The sequence below is a fragment of the Notothenia coriiceps genome, unplaced genomic scaffold (genome assembly GCF_000735185.1).
Source record: "Notothenia coriiceps isolate Sejong01 unplaced genomic scaffold, NC01 NC01_scaffold00022862, whole genome shotgun sequence".
NCBI classification, from domain to species: Eukaryota; Metazoa; Chordata; class Actinopteri; order Perciformes; family Nototheniidae; genus Notothenia; species Notothenia coriiceps.
Genome location: NW_011355563.1, coordinates 504,647 through 529,776, shown reverse-complemented (window position 1 = coordinate 529,776; position 25,130 = coordinate 504,647). Strand labels below are relative to the sequence as shown.

General features: G+C 40.1%; 1 protein-coding gene across 3 annotated transcripts in view; it reads left to right on the top strand.

Annotated features, from left to right (window-relative positions):
- pex14 (peroxisomal biogenesis factor 14) overlaps positions 1-25,130 on the top strand; it is a 45,017-nt gene that overhangs the window by 9,562 nt on the left and 10,325 nt on the right. For all 3 annotated transcript variants that reach the window (XM_010781186.1, XM_010781184.1, XM_010781185.1), the window contains 4 exons: positions 10,926-11,010; positions 17,105-17,230; positions 19,673-19,758; positions 21,762-21,864. In XM_010781186.1, coding sequence (XP_010779488.1) covers positions 10,926-11,010; positions 17,105-17,230; positions 19,673-19,758; positions 21,762-21,864 — 400 coding nt within the window. The remainder of the gene's footprint in view (positions 1-10,925; positions 11,011-17,104; positions 17,231-19,672; positions 19,759-21,761; positions 21,865-25,130) is intronic.

Sequence of the window (25,130 nt, the reverse complement as noted above, 5' to 3'; positions counted from 1 at the left end):
GGCTCAATATTCAAAATGCTTTTGAGCACATCATACGATCACAAGTGTGGGAAATCAGAGGAAAAATTGTTTGTAATTGACACTTTGGGGAAACATTTTTTCTCTCTTTATCTGGCTTCCCAGTAAGTTATTAGCTGTTAATTTGTCGGCAAGCTCCCCTACAGCGCCAGATATTTGTTCAAATGCTGGGATCCCCTCAGCGCATTTGTAACTACACTTCTGAAAATGCTGCTCTGTCTAATTATGTAATATAATACTGCCTTTTAGGCAAGTTTCTTTTAATTGAATAATATTAGTTCGAGCTCAGCGAAAGCCATTGGGACTGCAATACATAAAAGAGCCCTTTATACGGTATAAAATACACAGTTGTGTACTGTTAAGTGAAGTCAACAATGGAGTCTGCAGTTTACCCGTTTTATAGATACAACAGTCTTATTGATCTTAAGCTTTTACAATAAGATCTGTGTATTTTACATTTTTGAATTGAGGCCAACCATTTAAATAATGCTGAAATTTGATTGGCCTAACCTGCAGTCTCATATTTCTTTCTTTGTTAACCACAGTTGGCCTAATCAAGTAATTCCCTGTTTGTCTTAGTAACCCCCTATAGAGTCATACATGCATAAATATAATAAAATAATTTGCTCTTGCACTCCCTAGCCCAGCTGTAATTTATATGGATTGAATGAGTGCTGCATTGTGGAAAAGCACGAGTGGACCAAATGCTCGTTTGTCACCTCTAATAAATGTTGGAATGTAAATTATGAAGTTATGCTTCAGATGTAAATGCACTTATTCCAGTCCTTTAATGTAAACAGCCCACTCCAGTACATTAAGGGGGTGGGGGGAAGGGCAGAGGGGGATATGACTTGGAATTTTGACTGTTTTCACAATCAATAATAAACACAAAAGAGCCTAGATGTGGAGCGTTATAACATATCTGAAGTCTGGTTCATAAATTATTGCATGAAAGCAGGCTTGTACACCAAAAATGTAAATACATTAATGTTATTAATAATGTAGTGACTAATAGTTCTATCAAGACTGTAATAGCAGTTTAATGGAATATGACAGCAAGAATGTATTGCACTTCTTACATTTAGACGGGACCTCACATGACATTTATCAGGGATTTCTGAAACAATTTTTTTGATTATTTTGTTAAGTTAATTGCTTCTTTTCCCCCCCAACGTCTTCTCTGGGAGAGAGGCAAAAAAAAACTGGTAATGGATATTAATTAATATGTGTCAGTTTTCTGGGTTTGATTAAAAATAATGAAAGCAAAATGCTAATAGGATTTCGGAGTTTCTCTGTGTGTGGCGCCCTGAGATTGTGGCTTTATCTGGGGAATCTGAAAAAAAGAGATAGTGGGCTACTCTTCAGGCTAGAATGAAAGTGACAGAATACAGAAACTGAGATAAATTATCTTAAAACCCGCAAAAATAAGAGCACTTAAGTGAAAATGTAGCACTCTAATTAGCCTAACTTGAGATGTGTGATATGTTTGTGCGTTGACAGTGAACGGTGAAGTTTCCAGTGTTTTTATAATGAAAAGTTGAGCCTGGTCTGTTACTCATATCCTCTCATAATTACGTTCTCCTCACCTACAGATGAAGGATTTTTTTTTTAAGAATCAGAGAAACACGTGAATCATTTCTGACAAGTTGCTGTCTTGGCAAGTTGTTTTTTTCCGGGCTACCGTGACGTTTCTAATATATGGTTGTTTGCCAGGAAGAGGATATATGGACTTGTTTTCCATAAAGGGTTACAAAGCCTGTATGTGTTTTTTTAAAGTGGTTTTTGGCCTTTCATTTAAATAAGACACTCCTCATACTTTAAAATAGAGCTGCACTGAATAAAGCAGGACGTCTAATCCTTCATACATAGTCCACTACAGTCAGCATGGAGAAACACTTGCCAAGATTTCTTAGTGTCTGTGTGCAGCCTTCAGCAGAAAGAGGACTTTTAAAAGCTATCATTAAGGTGGGGCACAAGTGTAGACCAGCAGTGAAACAGAGGCTGGCACAGTAAAAAAGCAACCAAAGCTACTTGCACAACTGACAATTATCCAACACCTGGACTGGCTCCCCTCCCTGGCAAGTGCGTCAAGTCTGTCGACTTCTTGTTAATGCAGTGATTAACAGGAAGATTGCATTTGTTTTCCTGTGCGGCTCTCCTGGCAGCACTACTTTGCTTTCTCTTTGATTAAAATAGTAGCTGGATGAATGCATTGTAGCTCTGTCATGAACTTCAAAAGAAAGGGTGAGAATGAGATGATAGAAACTGACTAAAAAGAAGAAAGGCTGAGGCCTTTGTGTCCCTTTCAGATCGTGTTTAATGTCGTATTTTGAATTTTAAGGGAGTTATTGGTGGCCTGCGACCCTCTGGAAGCAGAACATTTTCTCTGGTTTTCCTCAAAAATGACTTTGTATCAGATGTTGTGTATAACTGTTTTCACTGATATTTACTATCAGTATTTGACTTTAGTGCTGGTTGTCCCTTGGTCTACGTCATGCTTTTCTTCCATGCTGCCTGGAAAGTAGTTTTAGGTTGGGGACAAGAAAAGGGGAAGGGCTTCGTCAAACAGCCTGTACTTGTGAAATGCACAGAGTGGCATTGTCATGTGTTTTCTGCGTCAAGGTCGACAGAAAATGTCAGAACAGGTGCGCGTCTGCTGCTGAGCTGCTTGCCAACTCAGCCCCTTTGCTGTAACACGCCACCCTGTGTGACATTATAGTGGTTCACTGTGGGTTCTCTCCTCTCCTCTTTCTTTTGGAGGAGCCCGGTAAAACATGTATTTTCCCCCGTCACCACGTGAGTTGATGTAGAGTTCAGATGGGTGTTGACGCCTAAACTTGACCGCTGCCTGTGACTGTCACGTAGTCACAAAAAGTATGGGTGCTGTGCAGCATTCCTTTCTGATTTTTTTTCTCCTGCGTCTTTTATCTGCTGTTTTGATGCTGATTAAATCTTTCTATTTTGGTAGACCTACTTTTAAAGTAGAGGGAAGCTTGTTTTTTTAAGATTCCTCTACAATATAGACACCTTTTTATGGGAGAGCGATCAACTAAGACTAATAATCTGAGATCTACAGAAAGATCATAAATGCACAAACATTGCGTGATATCTGTGATTTAAGCCGAAAGGTTGGAGTTGTTTGGGAGTAGTTTTAAATTATAGAATTTATACGTCACATAAAGTTCTTAACAATCTGGAAAACATGTTGCAAAACCTGAAAATTCTGTCTGAACTTCTCAGAAGAGGTGGATAAAGTTTAGGTGTGGCATAAACCAAATGTCACACTTGCTTTCGTCGCTTTATGACATTTTATAGCCAATGAAATCTCTAGTGTGCAGCCTCCCTGGCTCAGAAAGGTTGAAATGAAGAATTATTATTTGATCTGACGAGCTGTCGTGTTTGTATCCTCTCTGGTATCGGGTTAAATGAGAAGAAAGAGCCCTGCTACTTCTGCGACCCTGATGAGTGTTGTTTTCTGACGCTCTCAGCACCGCAATCTTTTTATGCTTATCCTACTCTCGAGGTTAGATTGTTACTGGCAGCTGGAAGCCTCCAGAAAAGCAGAATTAGCCAACATTTTTCTTTGTCACCCTAGTGTGATCAGGAACAGACTCTTCCTTCTCCAAAACCAAGCCAAGTCCTGCTGCCCTAAGTTTCCTCCCTCATTTGATGGTGATTTCAGGATGACGTATCTGCCTCTGTAGATGTGTGGCCCATTGTCTTGGCAAGTGTGTCTAAATGTTTCTGACAGGTCTCAGTGAAAGACAGGCCGCAAGGTTGAACTGCCAGGCTTTTCTCCCCCCTCTGACTCCACCTCTACCACCCCTGACCAGTAGATGGCGATGTTAATCTTCTCTGGCTGCGCTCCTGGCTTGATGCCTCTCTCTTAACACCATCCTTCTCCTTTCCTTCTCGCTGTGGCACTCGCTGAGGATAGAGGGGTCTCACCCCGTGTGGAGGGTCATGCCATCAATTCCTGCCCCCCTTTGAAGACCATGAAATTGTTGATCCAAGACGTACGATTAGTGCATTCGGCCTATTGACTGGAAATGGGTTGACGCGCGATTATAATGTCACTGGAATGTCACAAACTGCCTGGCTGTCTTTGTGAGCAGACTCTCATTTGGTGGCACAGTGTACCCAAGAAGGAATCATTTGATCAATAAAAGGACACCTCTCTCCCTATTGTCGCTGCCCTCTCTATTCTAGTTTTATTAGTCTATTTGGCAGGCTGAAAGGACTGCACACAAAACTGATGCCAACTCTCTGCATCTTCACCCGAGCTCCCTGCATTATTTGCCCATCGCAGAAGTTCACTTCAAGTTGCCTCGCTGTGTGTGTGTGTGTGTGTGTGTGTGTGTGTGTGTGTGTGTGTGTGTGTGTGTGTGTGTGTGTGTGTGTGTGTGTGTGTGTGTGTGTGTGTGTGTGTGTGTCACTGGGCTGGTGTCTTCCCAGTGAGAGGAGCAGTTTGGATCAACAGAGGAGGATAGGCTTGTCACTGTAAGTTGCTCGTGACGGAGGCAGCTCTTCTTCTGACACCACTACACAACTTCTGTGGTGTGTCGCTTGGACACAAGCTTCACGTTGTTTGCTGCTGGTGCCGCTTGCGTTTTGCCTCAATCAACTAATTGATTGTGAAAGGCTGGCGGGCCTTGATGATATGAAGGACAACAAACAGAGTGGTGGCAGTTTTTAAGTTAAGCCTTTGTCTTTGTTTATGTGACTGAAGCCGGTTGCTTCTCTAATTTATGTTCACAAAATAACTTTTAGATGACTCCTGCAGATCAGTTTCTGGCAAAAAACTTATAATTCCAAATGTAATTGTTTGAATCGTTTTTATTTATCTCAGAGCATTATCTGTTTCTTTTTAAAAAATATTTTCAGATAGTATATGTACTAAAATGATGTTTTTATGAAATTCAAGAGAGCAAGCAATGATGACCACGTTTTTTAATATTTCTAATGTCTCATTTTAAGACTTTGAATCTTTTCCCCACTTCAGTTTTTGTTCATTTAAAAAAAAATGTACACAATTATTTTAAGGTAATAAAATAACATAAATATGTAATTTTTGATTTACATTTTTTTTATGATAGCCAAAATATTGGCAGCCAGAGTTTATACTCATTTGTATAGCTTTATTGTATTTAAAAACAAAATCATATGATTGATTTTCATTTTTTTAACCTAACTTTTCACACGTTGCACATTTCAAAAAGTACAACCACATAATTTAGCACTTCCCCTGCTTTAAAGTTGCATTGTGAGCACTCTTGTGTTAAGTAACGCTCATCGTCTTTATTGAAGAGCACTGCTTGTCACAGAATCTCATCATTGACTGTAAAAGAAAAGAAAAAGAAAAGCTTCGTATTACAGGAAAGAGGCACTGCATTAAAGAACAAAGGAGATCGATGGCAGTACATTACATTTTATGCGAATGAAAAAAAAATCAACTAATTAAAATTGATTACTCCTGCTTTGTAAATGTGTTTCTGAATTAAATTATTGTATGAAAATATTTTGACCAATCGAGGAGCTGAGGAAGTATCCATTACTGGATTGCAGCTGAGAAGGGGCTGGAATGTTTTGTGGTGGCTAAGTAGTTTGTTGTGCTCCGCTGCGACTCCCCTCTTGCACCCCCACTGCTAAAGTGCCATGGGTTAATCTCTGATGACCCTCATCTCTCAGAGCAGCTCCAGACTCATGGTTTGGGCCTTTTACCTGAATTAAAAGGAATTTGTGGGCTTTATAAGTATTTGTGTCCGAAGTGGGTGAAAGTGAGGTGTCACTGACGGAGTCGCTGCTCTTTAGTCATCGGGGCTCTCAGGGCCTCGCTGGGGACGTCCTTATCTAACAGTCATCTGTCTCGCTAGTTTAGCAAGGGCAACCCCAGGCAGCCCGACTGACAGTTACACATTAAGAAACGTCAGACCCCGCTAGATAGTTTTGAATTGGCTGGATGCCACTTGTTTCTATGCAGGTTTAGGCCTCACAAGAATATTAGAAATCCTTCACTTTGATTCATCTGATTTCAAAAAGACTGTGAGCACCAACTACTGTTTCTTAATGCTGCAGTACGTTGTCATTGTTTCAATCTTGTTCATTTAGACCTTGAAATAGGCTGAATTATTATTTTTTAAACTCAAACCTTTGAAGACAAAGCACACTTGTTGACACCAGTTTTTAGACATATCATAACCTAAATGTACAAAGAACAGGAAGTGAAGTAATCACATGGTAACATCTTTCATACCCGACATAATGAGTCTTAAAATACAGTTTACAGTTTTAAAATATAATTTTACAGCCTAGTAAAACTACCTACTAGGAAAACAATTATTTTCCTTGACAGCCTTACTATGACCTCGAAGGCTGTATTATCTGCTTTTATTTGTACTCTGCACAGTTTTTACAATTTGATGGTGTCCTCGCTGAATCAAATGTACTTTAACCCCAAGTGTTTCTTACCGCTGAACCGACTCAACTTTTCCGTGTTTGTGATCACAGAGTTCTGATAGGGAAATGCTGCTGAATGGAAAGTTTAGTCTGTACATGCAGTGGACTTGAAAAAAGCTCGATTTCCGTCCACCAACCCCCCCCCCTTTACAAAACTTGCATAATGTGCTTTTGATGTCATGTTTGTAGCCTTGCCCATGGCTCTAACACTGACACTGATACAGCGCTGTATGTTATTTTTAAACCTTTGCAAAGCAAATGTCAATGAAGTTTTCCATGACCCTTTTTCATTTATGTTGACTCTGATCTTTCAAATTTCATACCATTCGATAACAATTGATTACCCACAGAGGAGAGAATAAGACACACAAAACCAAAACCACTCTATTTATTTTCCACTCGCTGGTCCTTTTTATAACTAAAGTAAAGCAAGATTTTTACTAGTTCGTTTAAGGGACATTTTTCACCCGTACTCTTTTTTTATCTGATTTAACTGATATTGAGTTTCAGTAATGTTTTTTTTCTTTTCACTGTGTAACTTCTCTGAAAAGCACTGCCCAAAAGAGACACAAAGACCCGACAAGTTCCTTTTGTACAGTCATTGTCAGAATGGTTCAGCTCCAGCAGAGCCGTTGAAGCTCCTGCAGGGTCTGAGCGAGAGTGAATGTGGTCGGGTCTGCACCTCACTTCCTGATGTCTCTCAGGGTCAATAATTCCCTATTGCTGCTCCCATGAGGCCCTACTTCCTCCACTAAAGGTCACATCAAGGCGGGAAAGATGTCACAATTAGAAGGGCATTTAAAACTGCTCTTTCAAAAGATTAAAAAGCACTGCTGGCCACATCAAGCAGTCAGGCGATTAAAGGAAACACAATAATTGCATTAAAGCTTCATTCCTTCCTGGTAGAGCTCTGGTATCAGAAAGGTATTGGGTTAAGTCATTTAAGACAGCTGCCACTGATAGCAGATCATCCATGAAAGCACCAAATTAATATAGAGCTTCATTTTTCCCCGTCTCTCACTTTCTCTCGCTTTTGGTCCTCCAAACGTGTGTTTGGGGGGGAAACTTGAGACCAGCCTAACACAATTTTTGTTCATGTCTATCAGTCTGTTATTATATCAGGGGCACTTCTCCACAAATGTACAGGCCGGGGCAATTTGGAATGAATTGATTCACACTGAGACTGAATCCTATACTTGCTAATGATTTCCTCTTAGCCCCTCCTTTGAACCCCCCCACCAAACATCTAGTTCCATCATGACCTCTGAATGTCTTCATTGTTACATATACCTTTTTTGTGGAATAGATGAAGTTGTTTTTAAGTGCATGGGAATGTATTTTTCTGTAAAAGAAAATCTGTGACTACTTTCTACTTTTAAATCGCCTCAACGCAGTGTTTTGTTTCATTATACAATTACACTTGGATAGAAGTTTAGATAAGCCCTGAGATTTAAAAACGTGAAGTATATGTAATTTAAAATGTCAAACAACATGCAGCGAACCTCTTAGGAAGGAAAGCCACAGTTTCAACCACTGCTTTCTGATCCTATAGCCTTTTCAAAAGTTTTAAACCATTTCTTCTGTTGCATCTTTACATTTGTTGTTTTTAAAATGATTTTCTCTAGTTAATTTCAAATACTGAAACTAACTGTAACTTCCAATATTGAAACCAGCCGAAAACAATCATACAGCATACAGCTTGTTGCTGTTTCAGTATATAAATTATGAATTTTCCAAATACTTCTGAAACCCCCATAATGCGCACCTGCAGTATATCTGCAGGCCTCACTGTATATAATAGTTAAGTGCTCTCACTAGTTAGAGCAAACATATACAACTGGTTACATGGATTCCCTCAGGCGTCCAACCATGTGGTTCGAACATAATTGGTTTTTATTCTCATTTCTCACAATTCAACGTATCACAATTGTAATTTTCAGACAAGTGCAGCGCAAAGTCTTGTCCAATTCAAACTCAATAACATTGCTGTAATCTTGTCTGTTCATCAACTTCACTCTCTTTAAGTGTGTTGGTTAATGTTATCTCTTCCTATGATTGAGTTTTCGCCTCTTTTTCGGCTTTACCTGACACTTTATTGGTTATCTGGTTTGTAAAGATTATTGCTGTTAATATGGAGCACTTTGGTGCATTAGCAGTCAAAGCTTTACAAGAAGCTTTACAAAAGAGCCAACATTGATTTCACCAAAATATTTTCCTATAGTTTGCCAAAAATGAAGGAAATTCACCTACATTTTATTTTGGTAATTTACTCTTCCAACCCAAATGTGCATACATTTCCATCCATCTTAACCCTCTAAAAGCCCAGTTGTGTGCTACCCAACACTATAACTGGGATGATCCATAAGTCAATAACAAGACAAGACTGAAATCTGTGCAATGTGGTTATAATTGATTGAGATGTCTGGGTGGAACTTGTGCAAAGCATCTATGTCATCTGCTAAGAAGTGCACTTTTCCTCTCCCTGAAGATCCTTCCACTACAGATTTAACCAAATGGACATTTGCCTCATTAGTTTGCCGCTGAGCAAGCTGCGGTCCTTACTAAGATGTCATACTTATGCCTATTAACATTGACACCATTTCCCTGTCAATATTTTGCTATTGAAATTTTAGGAGTACGTAAACAAGGTTTGCTCACTCAGCATATTCTTCCTCTATTAGGTCATTACCTCTCACAGGGCCTCCGTTATTTACTGGAATAAATATTACAATATTAGATTTCAGTGTGTTTATTATCTCTGGTTTCTGCCTCTACCACAAGTACTCTCATTGGCTCACTTAACTTGAGCAGTAAGAGCTTTGCCAAGAGCAGGATGATTTTGTCTCGTTATCAAAGGGATATTTGCTCTGTGTTTTGACTGTATCTTTTGGCCCAGAACATCAGTTGGGGGTTCACCATGCAAATGGTTTAATCTGCTTGTCACAATGAAGGTTCCGGGTGAGTGACTTTAATAAGCCCTCAGCATATAGAGATGCAGGAAATTCCATACCCCTTGCGTAACCCATATGTACACCAAGGTCACGGTGGTGTCACAGTGAAATGGTAGATTAGTGTCTAAATAAATTGTGCCAGGATCTCGTGGGAGGAATCTGGCATGTTTTGATAAAATTGACATTGAAGTTTCATTACTGTGTTTGTCTTAAAGTAGAGCTACAAAAAAAGTATAAATCAAGAGTAAATGTATGGATTGTGCATCATTATTTTCATGTTTGTACCTAATTGAAGTAAAACGTTGTTGACTCAAAAACTACTAAATTTCATTTTATTTCTCATTGAGTGTATTCATAGTGTTCTAAAGACAAGTTAAATATGTTTTTATGTGTTCCCTAAAGTTGCCTGTGCCATGATATTCTACTGTACTGTGTGTTTGTCACAGAAATCCAGGTCTTTATGCAGCCCTCTGCCACACCTACCCTTTGGACAAGTTTAAACTGCAATTCTTTTGGATTGAAACCGGTTCATAGTATATGCAATGCATTACCCAAAACGAATTACCACTGGCAGGGCGCTCAATCACTTTGTATCTTTCAACACTAAGAGAAAAGAAGAGTAATCAAAACCTTTCAACCTATTAGAGGGATGACTTTTACAATTGAATCACGGGGACCACAGGTGCGATAATAAGTCATCTAAACCTCCCCTCCAGTGTGTTTCCCCTTTCTCTGTGTTCTTACATATTTATCTATTTTAGGAGGCGCCACTTCACGGCGCCCACTTCAAATTTATGTTTTAATGCCATTTGAGGAAGATTTTTTTTCTCGCTCCAATTCTTGGAAATGCATACTGGGGTGGAAAATTAAGGTGCATCTCGAAGGAAAACATAATAGAATCGATGAACGCAGTGCACTTAAAACTACTGATGTTCTGATGCTATTTAACGTTCTAGTGCATTAACGTTTCAAGTCATTACAACATTCAGGCTGGGTGATTTGATCATGGCAGGATTTTAACTGGAAGAATTACAGAAGTTTTCAGCCTAGGATTCTCAAGTTATTAGATACAAATGATCACCTCTGCATTAAGTATAGATTTTCTTCCACTGCGCACTTAAGAATGGAAGTTTGTCTTTAAGAGGGTAATAGCAAATTAAGCTCCATACTCCATTTGACCAGCACTCTTGATGGGCTAATTTTATAACTGCTGATTTGGTCATTCCCCACATTTAGCTGGAAAGTGGTCAGGTGGTCTTTCTACTCTCTGCTGGGTGTGGGGGCTTAGAAGCAACTATCAAATTATATCCATTTAAGTTTTTGTCTGGATTTATAACGAACCTTTTTCTTAAAGAAGGTCTAGACTGTGAGGAGATATGGTCTGCAGGATAGTGATGCTTTCTAGGGACGTTGAAAGCATCACTATCCTGCAGACCATATCTCCTTCATCTCACATTATCTCACTGTGTGGAATTTAATCACATTTGTCTCTCTTCACAGATTACCACCGCTGTCAAATTTCTCCAGAACCCAAAAGTACATCAGAGTCCCTTGGCCACTAGAAAAGCCTTCTTAACGAAAAAAGGTGAGACATTTGATTTGTTCTTGATTTATGTTGAAAGCAATGCAGGAAGCCTGGACAAATACAATATATATGTCAGAATATAGGATTAACATTGTAATCCATATGTATGTGTTTAAAAAAATGCGGTTAGTCAGGGGATCCACACACCATGTCTTTTTTTTGGTAAGATTATTCTATAAGGGTCAAAGGTTGTGGCCGTAGCTCTTTGCCCTGGGGGTCTTACAGGGGTCGATTTAGCTTCAGAGTGCATGATTCAGGCCCCGTGAATAAATGACACACCAGTTGGGATGCTCCTTTGGGTTCAGGAAAATTAATATTGACAAACTCCATCCCGCATTTTCAATGGAATTATCAATATTGCCTTCCAGCATTTTAACCCTTTTACTTAATTTAACTGTTATCGTAAATTTGAAGCATGACACAGGGAGGTTTTCTAAGCAGGGATGGTGGAAATGTTTGCTGGCTCTTCAGTTTTCTTTGCAATTCATTGAGATTATTTCTGACACATTGTTTGTGCAATAAACCTGCAAAAAGCTTTATTACTCTGAACTCATTTAAATCGGTTCAATATAAAGCGGCGGTGGAAATGTGCAGTGTTGTGCCATGTGTTTCTGACTGTCAGTCTATGGCTGAGCAATGACAATATGTACACAGAGTATGTACATAGAGAGAGTATGGCTTTTCTCTTAGATAAGGTCTTTGTGAAAAATATTTTTTATTTAATTTCTTCTCAAAACATTTCTGTACTTTGGGGGCTGTACCTCTGCCCTGCTGGGGGACACTGCCTCCAGCATTAGAGTGGTCAAACAGTGAAAAGTGAGCCTAAAAGCTCCATGACAGGAGAAGGTAACCTGAAACCAAATCCATGGTTGCCTGCTGCTATACACACATCTCATGTGGCTCTAATGACTCTTGATATCTTTTGAAATGTCTTTGTCTTTGTGTCTCATTATTGACATCCAAGGCATGTTCATAATCTACTGTTGGATATCTCAAATGTAATAAGGCCTCATCAATACGAAGTGATGTCATACTAAGCCACATTTTATTCTTACTTTCTGCTTAGTGTTAAACTTCGCGGAGCTCTGCTATCTAAAATGGCTTGCTCTTACTGCACTTCAAGTCCATGAAATATGTATGATGCTTTAATGCAGATTTATTTTGGAAAGTCCTTTCCACTGTAGATCTAAACAAGAACCCTTGATTTGCATAAAGACATTGATCTCATGGATAGAGAGGGGGTATAGAATGAGACAATAGAGCAATGAAACCCTGAGCACAAAGTATGTTTGAGTAGCACTCTGCCGTTTTCATAGGACTTAGGTGTAGTCATACAACAGTGAACCTTGAAATCCTGTAAACACTTAAAGCTTCCTCGAGTTGTTACAGGAAAGTGTCTCAAAGCATGAATTACACTGTAAACGCCGTGTTTATAAATGCTTAAGTTACAGGAAACTGTTTCAGGAAAAAGGCTGTGACATGCTCGATCTTGGACATTTCTGTAATAATCATTATTTTACTGTGAGTGTAATTTAAAAAAACAAAACAATTTCAAGGTAAAAAAGTACGTGTCAAAATCAAGTTTCTCTGTTGACTAAAATAAATGAAATAAGTTGGCACAAGATAGTCAAAGAGAACATCAGGCATCATGATTTTTGAGTTGCTTTTTTGTATCCGTCTAATTTCTGCCATATTAGACTATGGCATTGATTTACACCAAGCCAGTACTCACGGTTTCCCCGTTTTTGTAACCAGCATGTATTGTCCTCTCAACCCTTTGACCTAGAAACTCAATCATCCTCCTCCCTCACTCGCCACAGCAAATGTGTCAGTCTTAATTTCTAATACAGTTTAATGTCATATTTATGTAAATACTTCTGGATTTTACTCTATATTAACAGGCAGAAATGTCAAAGCACACATAAAATGAAACAATACCATCTCCCGGTAGAGTGGATTTTAAATTGGATTCCTCTTGCTGCCAGTACTTACGCCGGACAGCTGATGAAGGGGAAAATAGGGCCCACTTTGATTGCATGTTGCAGAATCTTTACACAATAATCTCGCTCCTGCATATTATTTTCCTGCGCATTTGTGCCCTAATCTGCACTGAAGGATGCCTCTCTAGTTACATCTCTTTTTTTCCAAAGAGACCCTAATAGTGTGGTTTATTTCAATATTCATTGAAATATATAATTTTCTGTTTTCCTTCAACTGTCAATTTAAGGTTATGAATTGGCAATTATGCAGTCCAATATTTCTATCTGCCCTTCTCGAGTCCTTGTTGAATAAACTGGCTGAAATATTGAAACTTTGTCACTTAGATGTAATATAAATCTTCATTCAAACCCAGATGTCTTTTTCTTTCTCTTGCAGAGGAGTCGGGAAATGAGTTGCGTTTAAACTGTCTTGCAGCCATCTTGAGGCAATTTTGCTTTATTTGTTCCTTGCCAAGATCAAGTAAATTTTATTGTGTTTGAGTGAAATATAATGTGCTCCAGTCTCATCTAGTGAATTGTGCCATCCATGTCCTCTACAATTAACAGATGTAACAACTAAAGAGCGTTGGGCCCCATTTTGGCACCGCCATTAAGCCCAGACAATTAGCAGTTACACACATAATTACCAAAAAAAAATCAAATTCCCAGGACAAAGTCAACCACATTTTCCAGCCTTCAACATGTCACTTTGACCGTGGCCCCTAAACTGACATCACTCAGCCTCTCCAAGATTACCAAACTAAGTGCAGTTTGTATGGGAAAATAAAACACTACGAGTACACAGACAATGTTGCATGCAGGTAAATACAATATTAAATGCATTACAGGCACAGTACATTCTCTGTCACTGAGACATAAATGATAGCTTGAATTATTTCTTTTTTATACCGTCCCAATTGTTATTGAGTTGAATAAATAATGCTAATAGATTTAACCCTGACTAGAGGGGCAGTGATCGAGGGTCACAGGGAACACAGGTAGGCTATTGGTCTATTACCATACCTGGTTTGAAGGTAAGGGTAAGGATAAGGTTCATCATCCCAGATATTAATAGGATGCTGCTTGTAAGTGGGGTTATGTGACTCACCTCTCGGACAAAAATGACAATGACCAAGGCCTGCATAGAAGGTAAAGGGATTGATGTGGTTATAAATTACTCCACGGCGCCACCTAGCCTAGGCCTTGCCTACTTTGTCATCAGTACAAGGTGATAAAGCAGGGAAATGAGAGCAGAGTCCCCTTTTTTAATACATAAATGAATACTCTATGAGAGTGGTCATTATTTAGGGCATGCTATTTTCAAGCAGTTGTACCTCACCAAATGACATGTAGAATCTCCTTCTCCAGCACCGCATGAGAAGTTGCACTTGACTACTTCTTAATAACCCATTGACCTCCATCTATTTATGACCCCCGCCATGCCTTCTTTTTTTTCTAAATACGATATTCAAAATGTAAGTAATTTTCACTCAAGGGCAACTTCATAATTCAGGCCTTGGGACGACAGTGAAGAAGTCATTCACCTTTTAGCACCGAAAATATTTTAGTAAGCAATTTTTATAATTGGCTGTCCGGCCTATGTGTTGACCCATAAAGTCCAGAAGTGCCAGAATTGGAGAAATGGATTTAATGTAAGAGCCTCGCTGCCTGTTTGCCCTTTAAAAATACCCAGAGAATGTGAGGCAGTGAAAATAGAGCTGTAAATAACCTGACGAGCAATGGGTTTTCCTTTAAATAAATACCGATCAGGTTTATGTTGAAAGACAATAGAAAACGTAGCCCAGATATGCAGTTTACAGTATTTATAGCTGTAATATCGAGGTGCCAGCACCGTAATTTCATGCCCCAATGAGAATGGCAAGGTCAAAGCAAATGCTTTGGCTGAGCATCTGCTAATACGGTGACTCATAAACAGGTCCTGCGTGTATCAGGTGCACCAAATAATACAGTATAATGAAATACAGAATAGCTTTCCATTATTGTTCTTTTTTATGGTGTCGTCATTAGGTGTAATTTATGTCTTAAAAAATTCATCTCACCACAGGTCGATCTGAAATAGGGGTCCAGGGGTCATTCCACAGGTTTTGGAACCCATAATAAATTTCCCAATCGCTTTTTGGTCTTTTCCTTTTATATGTAAAACTCATTTTCACCGTGTTCCCTTTTCTTTTGGATCTAAGGGCTCTTTCATTTGCTGTTGTCTTCACCTCAACAATAAACAGATCAGAGCACGCAACACAACTTAACAAGCTGTAATTTGACTAGTAAACAGCTTTAGTATTTTTCATGTATTTTATTTTAATGCAAGCTACCAAAACCTTTCATTTGCTGCATAAACAACATCAGAGGTGTGAGCAGCCATTAAGATGTACATACATTAAGCTCAATGGCAGCATAAATGTGTTTTTTCTATTTTCAAAAGACTTTACATTTCAAGGTGAAAGGAAGAAGCTTGTTTTTATTTCCTCTCATTCAGTGAAACGGAGATCTTTGCATGTCTCACTCAATAGTCTGCCACCATGTAGTCTGCTGTGGTCAGATGAATCAGGAGTCCGGGGACACATTATTGCTTATTTGACAGTGCAGTCTGACTGCACAAACTCAGCACATGGCGCTCACCACTTCCTGGCACTCAGGACCGGCTGTAGACTACAGGCTGGCCAATATTTGCCTTCAATTATTCAACCATTTTCATGGCCATTTGAAGTCCTCGGAGCATTTAAATAGGTGACGGGAGGGACCTCCTCTTGGCACAAACTGTGTGGTAGATTAGCGCAGGTTTTTTTCCATGATGTTGTGCCGCTGATACGGGCAAAGGTTCAATAGATCACTGAAACGGGAGGATAATTGAATCATAGTATAAGAAATATTGAAAAACCTGAAGAAGTTAAAAGCTCTTCTGTACATGTTTACACAGTTTATAATATTAATACTTCACCTGGGTGAAACGGTATGCTTCTCTTGTAAAGACCACCCTGGAGGTCAGTACCAGAGATATTAGGATCTGGCTCTGAGCACTTACTTTTAATGAAAACGTTGGACTATCTCTTGAACCTCTGCAACTGAACCTTTTCCAATTGCTCGATTTCTCTGGAAAGGATGAAGGAAGCTTATTCTGAGCTTGTGTAAATTCTCTAAATCCTCCGGGAACAGTGCAGGTAAAAGGCTCTCTTACAAAGGGGGTTTTCTGTCAATAAGCAAGGGAAATGGCCAAAGGAAGTGAGATGTTAGTGAGAGAGATACTCTGTTAGACCACAATAAGCAATGGACCACATGATGATACAGACTTAGCTTGTTTTTTATCGTAAGGTAAACCATGCTCATAATTGTCTAATATTACTGTCATTTCTTTTGGTTCTTAGTCTTCAGCTTTGTTTATTATGATTTGGTTAATGTTTTTTTTAATGTAGTTCATCAATAGTTGTCATTATTTTCTTTTGTTAAGGCCAAGTTGCTCATTAGAAAATTAGACCCACAGCATATGGTGCCTGAAATAAAATCCTTTCTTGCCACAAAAGGAGATGTTCATATTAGATTTTTTCTCTCCTCCCTTCAGATTCTCCATCAGGGAGCCCTTTGCAATTTAATCATCACTAAAATCATTAAAAAGATCTGAAGATTAAATTATATTGGCATTTGCAAAATTATGTAATACATTTACATTACAATGAAGAAATTAAAATAATGCATTTTCGCTGTCTGGGGTGTATGAAATCTCCACATGGGAAATATAAATGGAGAAGTGGACAGACTCTTATTTTCTTTGCCTTTGGTGGCAGTTAATAGGCTAGCAGAGTTTCAGATTTCATTGTGTGAACCTTTCCGCGCTATCTGCCTTTGATGGATGTCCCTGAAACGGAAACTCTCAGTGGAATTTCTGAATTATGAAATGAAAATGCATTTTTGAGGAGGTTAGGCAAAATTGAATGAACATTTGTCATACTTTCTCTAAATTGTACTTAAAAGATTTGTGGGCAGCTTGGGAAGTATTTAAGCATAGATTATGATAGCGAAGGAGCCATTTGGCGTTTCCCATTAACACACAGTGACTGTACCTCCTCCAAATGTCTCTAACGTGTGTGTCTGTATTCCAGGGCTCACGGCTGTGGAGGTAGAGTTGGCCATCCAGCGCTCTGGAAGTACTGAAGAAGTCCTGGCTCTGATCCCTGTGGGGCCCCCACATCCACACCATGCCACTCAGCTGGCTCTTGCACCACATAGTGAGTGCACACATCCTTTTCTTCCCTTTGATACCATGCATATATGTAATATTAATACTTATCTGCACTCTTATCTGAAGAAAGAAGTCTAAAAAACCTTAATCAGGTTTGCTGTTAGACATCTTCCCTCTTGTTACTATTAATTTAAAACCCCTTTAAGAGGATTATCTGTATCAAAACCAGAATATTTACATACATGTTGCCATACAACAATGAAGGGAAGGGACGGGACAGGGATATGAAATTGCACAGCACAAGCTCATGAAGTCTCTTGCCATTCTGTTTCAAAGGGGTCCACACTGGGAAGACCCCACACTGCAACCTGTATCTTTATTACCTCAGGAGGTTATGAGTGCTGTCCACTGATTTACCAATGCAGAATGAAGTCCGCGTAATGCTTAACCCATATGACAATGATTCCAGATGTATTCCACCCTCATTTATTACCACACTGTCCTTGACTCCCCTGGCATCTCATGTTTTGTAATGAAAGTGATGTTGATGGGATGGCCATGTAGTTAGAGAGACTCGCGGCTCTCCGTCCATAGTGGGGGGTTTTTATATCAAAATGGCTATAAGGGAGCTGCATAATGAGGTGAGAGCGGGGAGTCTTGTATGGGGGGTCACGCTGAAAAGAGGGGGCTACCTCCCTTTGATGTCCTTGTTATGGGGACGGTGCACGGGGACCCGCATCCATCTCTGTCGAAGTAATGGATACTCTGATCTCTATTTCCACGCGGTAGAAGGACAGGAAGGCCTCCACTGAACCCAATAAATTTGAGAGGAGATTGGAAAAACGGGGGATGGATACCACAGTTCCACAGCTTAAGTGACCAAATAAAAAAAGGAAGATGGCAGAGTGGAAGTGGTAGAGGAAAAAGGAGAGACAGAGGAAGAATGAAAGGTCCTAACGGGGGGGAAAGAGCAGGTGAAGACACTGTGTGATGCAGTGAGGCTTGTTCAGGGTCAACCACCTATCCCAAGGACTCCAAGGCCTTTCAGAAGCAAGGTATTCTGGGATAGGTGACAGTCTATTGCAGCTATAATGTTGATGAAGACCCAAATTTATGTGGTTACCATATGGATGCTGGAGAATGACTCAAAATTCTCGATTGGAAAGGTTAGAGGTTCATCCCTGAATGCTGCATCAGCAATGAAACGTGCCCTTGAGTAAGAAGAATAAAATGGCATTCACCTTGAGAAATACCATATAGTCCAACATGACAGTGGCTCTCTCATTTTATTTGCATGTCAAATCACACAAGTGTTAAGGCACAAGATCAATCTGGTTTGCTCACTTCAAGCCAGTAAACGCGTCCCACATAACCCATTAGGTGAAATCAGACCTGTAATAGAATATCAGTGGCGTACTTTAGTGGCTTATCCGCTAATAATTTTATATTCATTTGGGCACAACCAGAGTGTCTAAAAGAAAAAGCTCACAGTATATTTCCTGCAGACCTGTTTGTTGTTTAGTGACATTTTCAGTTGAATGCCTCTCTTATGTGGGGAATTTCCACTTTGACAGACAGTTGGCCTACCCAGATGACAGCTTGCACAATGACACACTTTCACATTATCTGTCACTCAGCAAGGCAGTCAACTTCTAAACACACACACACACACACACACACACACACACACACACACACACACACACACACACACACACACACACACACACACACACACACACACACACACACACACAAAGACTTACCTTCCTGTCCATTTTAGTGATTTATTTGCAAACACTGTATTAGGCCCAACCCCTAAATAAGTGGAAGACAATGGTGTCCTTTCTGGATGAGCAGGATAGAGTGGGTGATGCTTTGTTTACCTAACCCTGTATAGGTCAGAGTTGAATGTAAACAGCTCGATGGATAAATAGATGATTGATTGTAATGAAAAGAACAGCATTTGTACTGCATTGAGCTCATTTATGAATTTATTTTTACGATATCTTTATTTTAAAGGAACACATTATTGGTTTGCATTAAGTACAAATTGTCTAAACTAAACATTTCATTTTCATTCAACAAACTAGATGGCTGTGCTTTGTAAGAGATGATAAATCTATTTGTTACTGTAGTTCAAGGCATCCATTAGCTTCCATTTATTTCTTAGAGTCTAAAATGAATTATTTAGGAGATGTTCCGAACGTGCTTTTGTTGTCTAATCTACTACAAATAACATTACAATAATTAGAGCAAGTATAAATTACATTGTCACAGTAATGTGATGCAGCACAACTTGTTTCCATCCATCAGCATCTAAAGAATACAACCATGCAATGATTATGTGACATTGAGGGACATAAAAAGTATAACGAAATCTAATATGCATTAACAAATGTTTATTACAAACTTTAATGTATGATATAAACTTTCGAGCTAAAATTAAACTTCCCATTAACCTCAAACAACTTATCCTCCCCTTCAGGTCCCACAGTCTACAGATGGAGAGACTATGGTGCCCTCACCATCATTATGGTTGGCATCGCCTTTGGCTTTCATCAGCTTTACAAAGTAAGTTGCACCCTGCTTCTCCTGCTCTTTATGTTTCCTCACTGACTTTTTTCACAGGTAATCTTTCTAAAATTTGTTTTACAAATTATCCTTTGCATCCTAAGATCTGTCAGTACTGCCTCCCTGATATTACATTAAAATTGGTGGGCTTTGCAAGTACATCAGTTCATGATGAATGATGGTGCTAGAATAGAAGGCGCCTCTGCAGTATGTAACATCACTCTGGTCTTGTTATTAAAGCCACCCTGCTTTACGTCAAAGCATGATCTCATTTGAAGCCCTTCTTTTTAACTTCCCCGTCCCTCCTCCTCTCCATATACATTTTGTTTCCTTTAAAAAATATAGTTGCCAACACAGCACACAACCATTTTTTTGACGTCCTACCGTCTAAAAATAATCACCCTGGTTTTTTATCGGGTTTAGCAGCCCTTGAACATGAGCTCATGAGGCCCCTTGTCCCCGGTGACATTAATCCCATAGTGGTTGTTAGTAGTAGTCTGAGTGGCATGTGGAAGCCATTACTCTCGTTTTAGAGGAGGACAGGAGCTCTAGCAGTAGCTCTCTGCCCGGATGACAGGCCGTTCCCTCTGTGTGTGCACGAGAGAGAATTGGAGCGCGTATCATGTACTTGCATATGCCTACCTGACCCTGTCGGACATATTGACTTCTCTATAGATCCTGTTATGTCCTATTATTTCATCCATTTTACGCAGCTTTTTTATAAGGATGCACATGCCCAGTCCCTTTGTCTCTGTGTTCTTCCACTGAGGAAAACACACACTGTTTCATACGTGCCAAAGGGTTTGCCAGCCACTGGTCCCCTATGAGGTGGGATACCCCGGCGGGACGGCACAGGTTGCTGTCATGTCATTGGAGCGTAGCGCCAGTCGCACCATATGTCCAGGCTTCTGCCCATACTTTATTTATGTTATGGCGCACCTTGTAAACATCACACTCCCAGCAACCCACTTATTAATTACTACGTGTTGACACTCATTTAATCTTTTTCTCTGAAAAGTGTTTATTACTTGCACTGGTGTTGCGGCTTGCCACCTGAGTTGGAGGGAAAACCCGGCTCGGGCAGTTGAGGGCTGCAAACCGGCTGTGAGGTATTAAGTCGCCTTTATTCAGCTTTTAAACAAACAAACGTTTGCAGTTCAGTGCGGCCCTCTAGGACCACATCAACTCTGATGTTATTTGGTGAGCTTGGATCTGCTCATATGTAAAGGATTCAGTGAGACACTCACCAGCGGCTCATCTGGTTGACACTCACACTGGATAGCAAACCTCCTCATTTGGCTGTCAGACAAACATATCATTTTGGTGGAGTTCTGTTTATTTAGCAGCAGAGAGACGATAAACAACATGACATTGTTGGGGTTTTGTTAGACTATTTTCAGGGTTCATCGCCATGTTTTTCCCCATGAGGCCTGTCTTATTTTCACTGTCCCTTCCTGGGTTTTATTCATGTATATTGCTCAAAATATGTTTGAAGTGGTTCAACTAACAGATTCATTGTAGATTAGTATAAATATATTTGTTTTATGTGTTTGTCTATTTATATATAGAAACCTGTGAACAACATTTAAGGATGCATCTTCAAAGTGTTTTTTTTTTCTGAGCAAAGACTAAAAACCCAGCAGATATTTAAATAACAATGGTATGAAATAGTGGCAGCAAATCTTGAAACAGCAACTATTTGACATAAATGCTTGATAAGTAACTTGAACAACTAATGGTTAATCAAAAGGTTGGTTAATTTTGTAATCAACTAATGGTTTAAACACTAGATGTGTGGACATGTCTTTATCAGTTGCTTGGGCACTCTGCCACAAAAAAAATAACATGCACATAATCAGGCAGTTTAGACAATGAGGCACTCGTCCAATAAAACAATGCTTTTGACCCTATGCTGCCAAGTCTAGGTGGCCCTGTCTTTTCCTCATCTTCTGCCCCATCCCACCAGAGAGAATTATAATATTGTGCCATGCTTTTAATTGCAGAAATACATCCTTCCCCTCATTATGGGCCGCCGAGAGGACAAGAAGCATCTGCAGAGGATGGAGAGCAACATTGCGGCAATGAGTGGCACGCTGACACAGACAGGTGAAGATTAATATCTTCATCACTTTCTCCCTCCTTAACATTTTCCCTCATTTATCTGTCGCCAAAATCTGGGGCCCCCGCACGTTTTTAACAAATGACGCCGCTGTCATTTCGCTTTAATTTGAAATTGCTTGTTTACTGTCAGGCTCGGGCTCAATTAATTACGTTTCGCTGAAAAGCTCTTAACCTCGGAATATTAATGAGGAGTTGGGAAATGACAACTTTTCCCCCCCCACCACCCATCCTCTCTCATCCCCCCCCTCCATCCGTCTCCCCCTGCACCAACATCACCCCCATCCAAACCTCCACCACCATCATCGTCATCCACCCTCTTCCCTGTAGGTTGCGAGAAAGTTCATTTTAATTTTCTGTGCGTATTTGTGTGTGTGTGTGTTTGTATGTGTGAGTGCTTTTGCGTGCAGGATGTGCGTGTGGCATGCCACTGTGTAGCGTCTGGGCTCGGCACTGGCCCTAGTGTGATTAAGTGCACGGTGACAGGTGCGGCTCCCGTGTTGGACAGGTGAGGAATCTCAACCTCGCTGTCAGACATGGAGAGAGAGTGAAGCCGGGAGAAAGATGCTTTCTTGCTCTTCGTCAGTATAATTAAAAATCTAGGGAGGCGTAAATGAGAGAGGCACTCTGAGAAAGTTTGGTCTCGTTAGCAGTCCTGTTGAACTGGAGTATGTTTTCACCGGAAAGGTATCAATTCCCATTTGAGATAGCTAGTCGGTTAGAAATAATGACTGCTGAAACTAGCGTTTTGAAAGTTAAATATGAATATATTTGTTCAGGATACTCAAAGACAGCTCACACAACAACTAAAAGCTGGATTGAAGAAGTTTTGTCGCCCATAGTCAGTGAGAGTAACTAAACAAACACTGTCGACGCATGCTTAAACCTATGCCTGCAGAGAGTTTACTGTATTTAAAAAGATAAAAAGTGATATACATTTTTTGTAAAGCCGACAATATGCAGCGTTGTTTGTTCAAAGCCTGCTTTAAGTAAAATAACTCAAAGGCATTAGGTAATTGGAAATAAGATCAAATATTTAAGGCATTTCTGAAAATATAGAATTTGTGAATGAATTACTAACTCTTTGATGGCATTTTCCTTATGTAGGTATTTTTCGATTTGAGATGTTAAATCCTAAAGGTGTTTTGCAATAACCTCACAAGTTTATTGGCTAAATATTGCATTAATTAAGTGATTGTATCTTTGTTTAAAAATGGTATGAATTACCACCATGCATGTGTTTACTGGGTTTTGAGCTGCTGCGAGACTAACACAACCATCCTTTGTCACTTTTCCCCCTTCATCTCTAAATTAAAACAAATTACCTTTTTGACTATGCTGCTCCTGTCACGGACCGACATAGTGAGGATGAAAATAGTGCTGTTATCATTGTTCCCAGTCACACCCAGGCTTTTGTTTTCTGGCCGGTTAAGGTAGATGTAGGGCAGCAATTGTGTGCGATCGCGTGCAAGGTGTGCCACCCTGAATCTGATTAACAAATACACGCTCTTTTATGGTCATTTTCTCCCAACTATGCAAACACATTTCCTCTGTCTATTTCACTGCCTGTTCTTCGTGTACTTATCACTTTCTGGAGATTTGCCAACTTACAAACCCTGTTTTGTTTGTCGGTTCAGACAGGATTTCACAGTGAGAGTCCTCCTGTGCTTTACACCGCGTAGGTGAGACTCCAGTGGAAAAAAACAAAACATGAGTCTTTTTCTTCAGCCAGTGTGGGGAACTAATTTGCTATGACTGCAGTAGCCAAGCTGCTATTGTAGTTAATGACTGTTGTAGTTAACAGTTGGGGAGAGGGGTTGCAATTACACTGAGAGTTTTCTCCCTCTGCTTTCCCTTTGTCTTCCTCTCCCTATTGCTCCCTCTCTCTTCGCTGCACTGAGTAATAGCGACCGACTGCCTCGCTGCTGCCAATTGCTTGAACCCCCTTTTGTTAAAGTTCATGTATTTCTCTAGTGCCGGGCGCAATGAGGTGATGTATCCTTTTGAATGGGGACCACATTAGTCTCTCTCGCCAGCCCCAACTCGAGAGTAAGGAGGCCTTGACTCCCATTATGATTTGCCTACAACTTCACACAGACAATTAATGAATGGATCTTGGAACTACTTCAGCGCACCCAGGCTGTAATGGAATTGTGCGGCTGTTTGGGCACTCTTTGTCGGTGGGAGCCATATTGGTGACCAGCTGGCCATTAAAGACAGAGACAGGCCTGGACATATGTAGTGTACATTATATCGAGGTATTTACTGAATAATTTACTGAATACACAATGTGCACCGTCCTCGCAGCAGCTGCAAGCCTCACACATCTTGTCTCTGATTCTACACACACACACACACACACACACACACACACACACACACACACACACACACACACACACACACACACACCCCGGCTACAGCCTCCTTCTGATTCATGCCTGGCCAAAGTCATTGACTTCATTATTCTTGGCTCCATATCTGTGATAACCGAAGATGAGAAGTTATGCATTTTTGTCAAGTGTCCGAAGAGTCCAGGAGTTAACTTTGTGGAGGGACATGAAAAGATTTGGAGCGTTTGGCTGAAGTGGCTGAAAAAGCGGTGCCAGTGGTAATTCAGGAGGCACAGTATTACAGGCTGGCAGACTGACACACATCTGGATAAGCTGTTCTGTGGTGAGGTGGAATCAGAGACTAATAGGGCTGCTCTTGGTTTAGCGTGCACACCCTGTCATAGCAACACCTTTTTAAGCAGGGATGGCCGTGGTGTTTTAGTTTTACTACCGTCTTCAGAAAGGCTGGTCACACTCTGGAGCACAAACTCAGTAACAAACTGAAACTGATTGCACAATGAGTTTTTTTTGCTCCAACCAACGATCCTGCTCAAACACGTGTTCTAAAGGATTCTGCGCGCATGAAAAGATCAAACGTTCAGCACCCCACCTATATTGATACTACTCCACCCTTTTAAACACAGGTGTTACTACAAGATATTAGCTTTTTTTAAGATCAAATATCTTGTGTGTGTTGGTTTTTCAAAAGAAACACAGCCGAGCTCTGTCTTTTGTCCCGGGTTAATGTGAGAGGAGGGTTCTTTACATCCCGTCCAGCCGGCTGCAGCTCAGGCTTTTAACCATTGGCCTGACAACCTCAGCAGTGGACCGCCACAATATCTGTTGATGTTAATCCTATTAGGCTTGATTTAACACTTTACACGCCCATGATTTATATGAATGTTTATTGGTTTTCTGTAA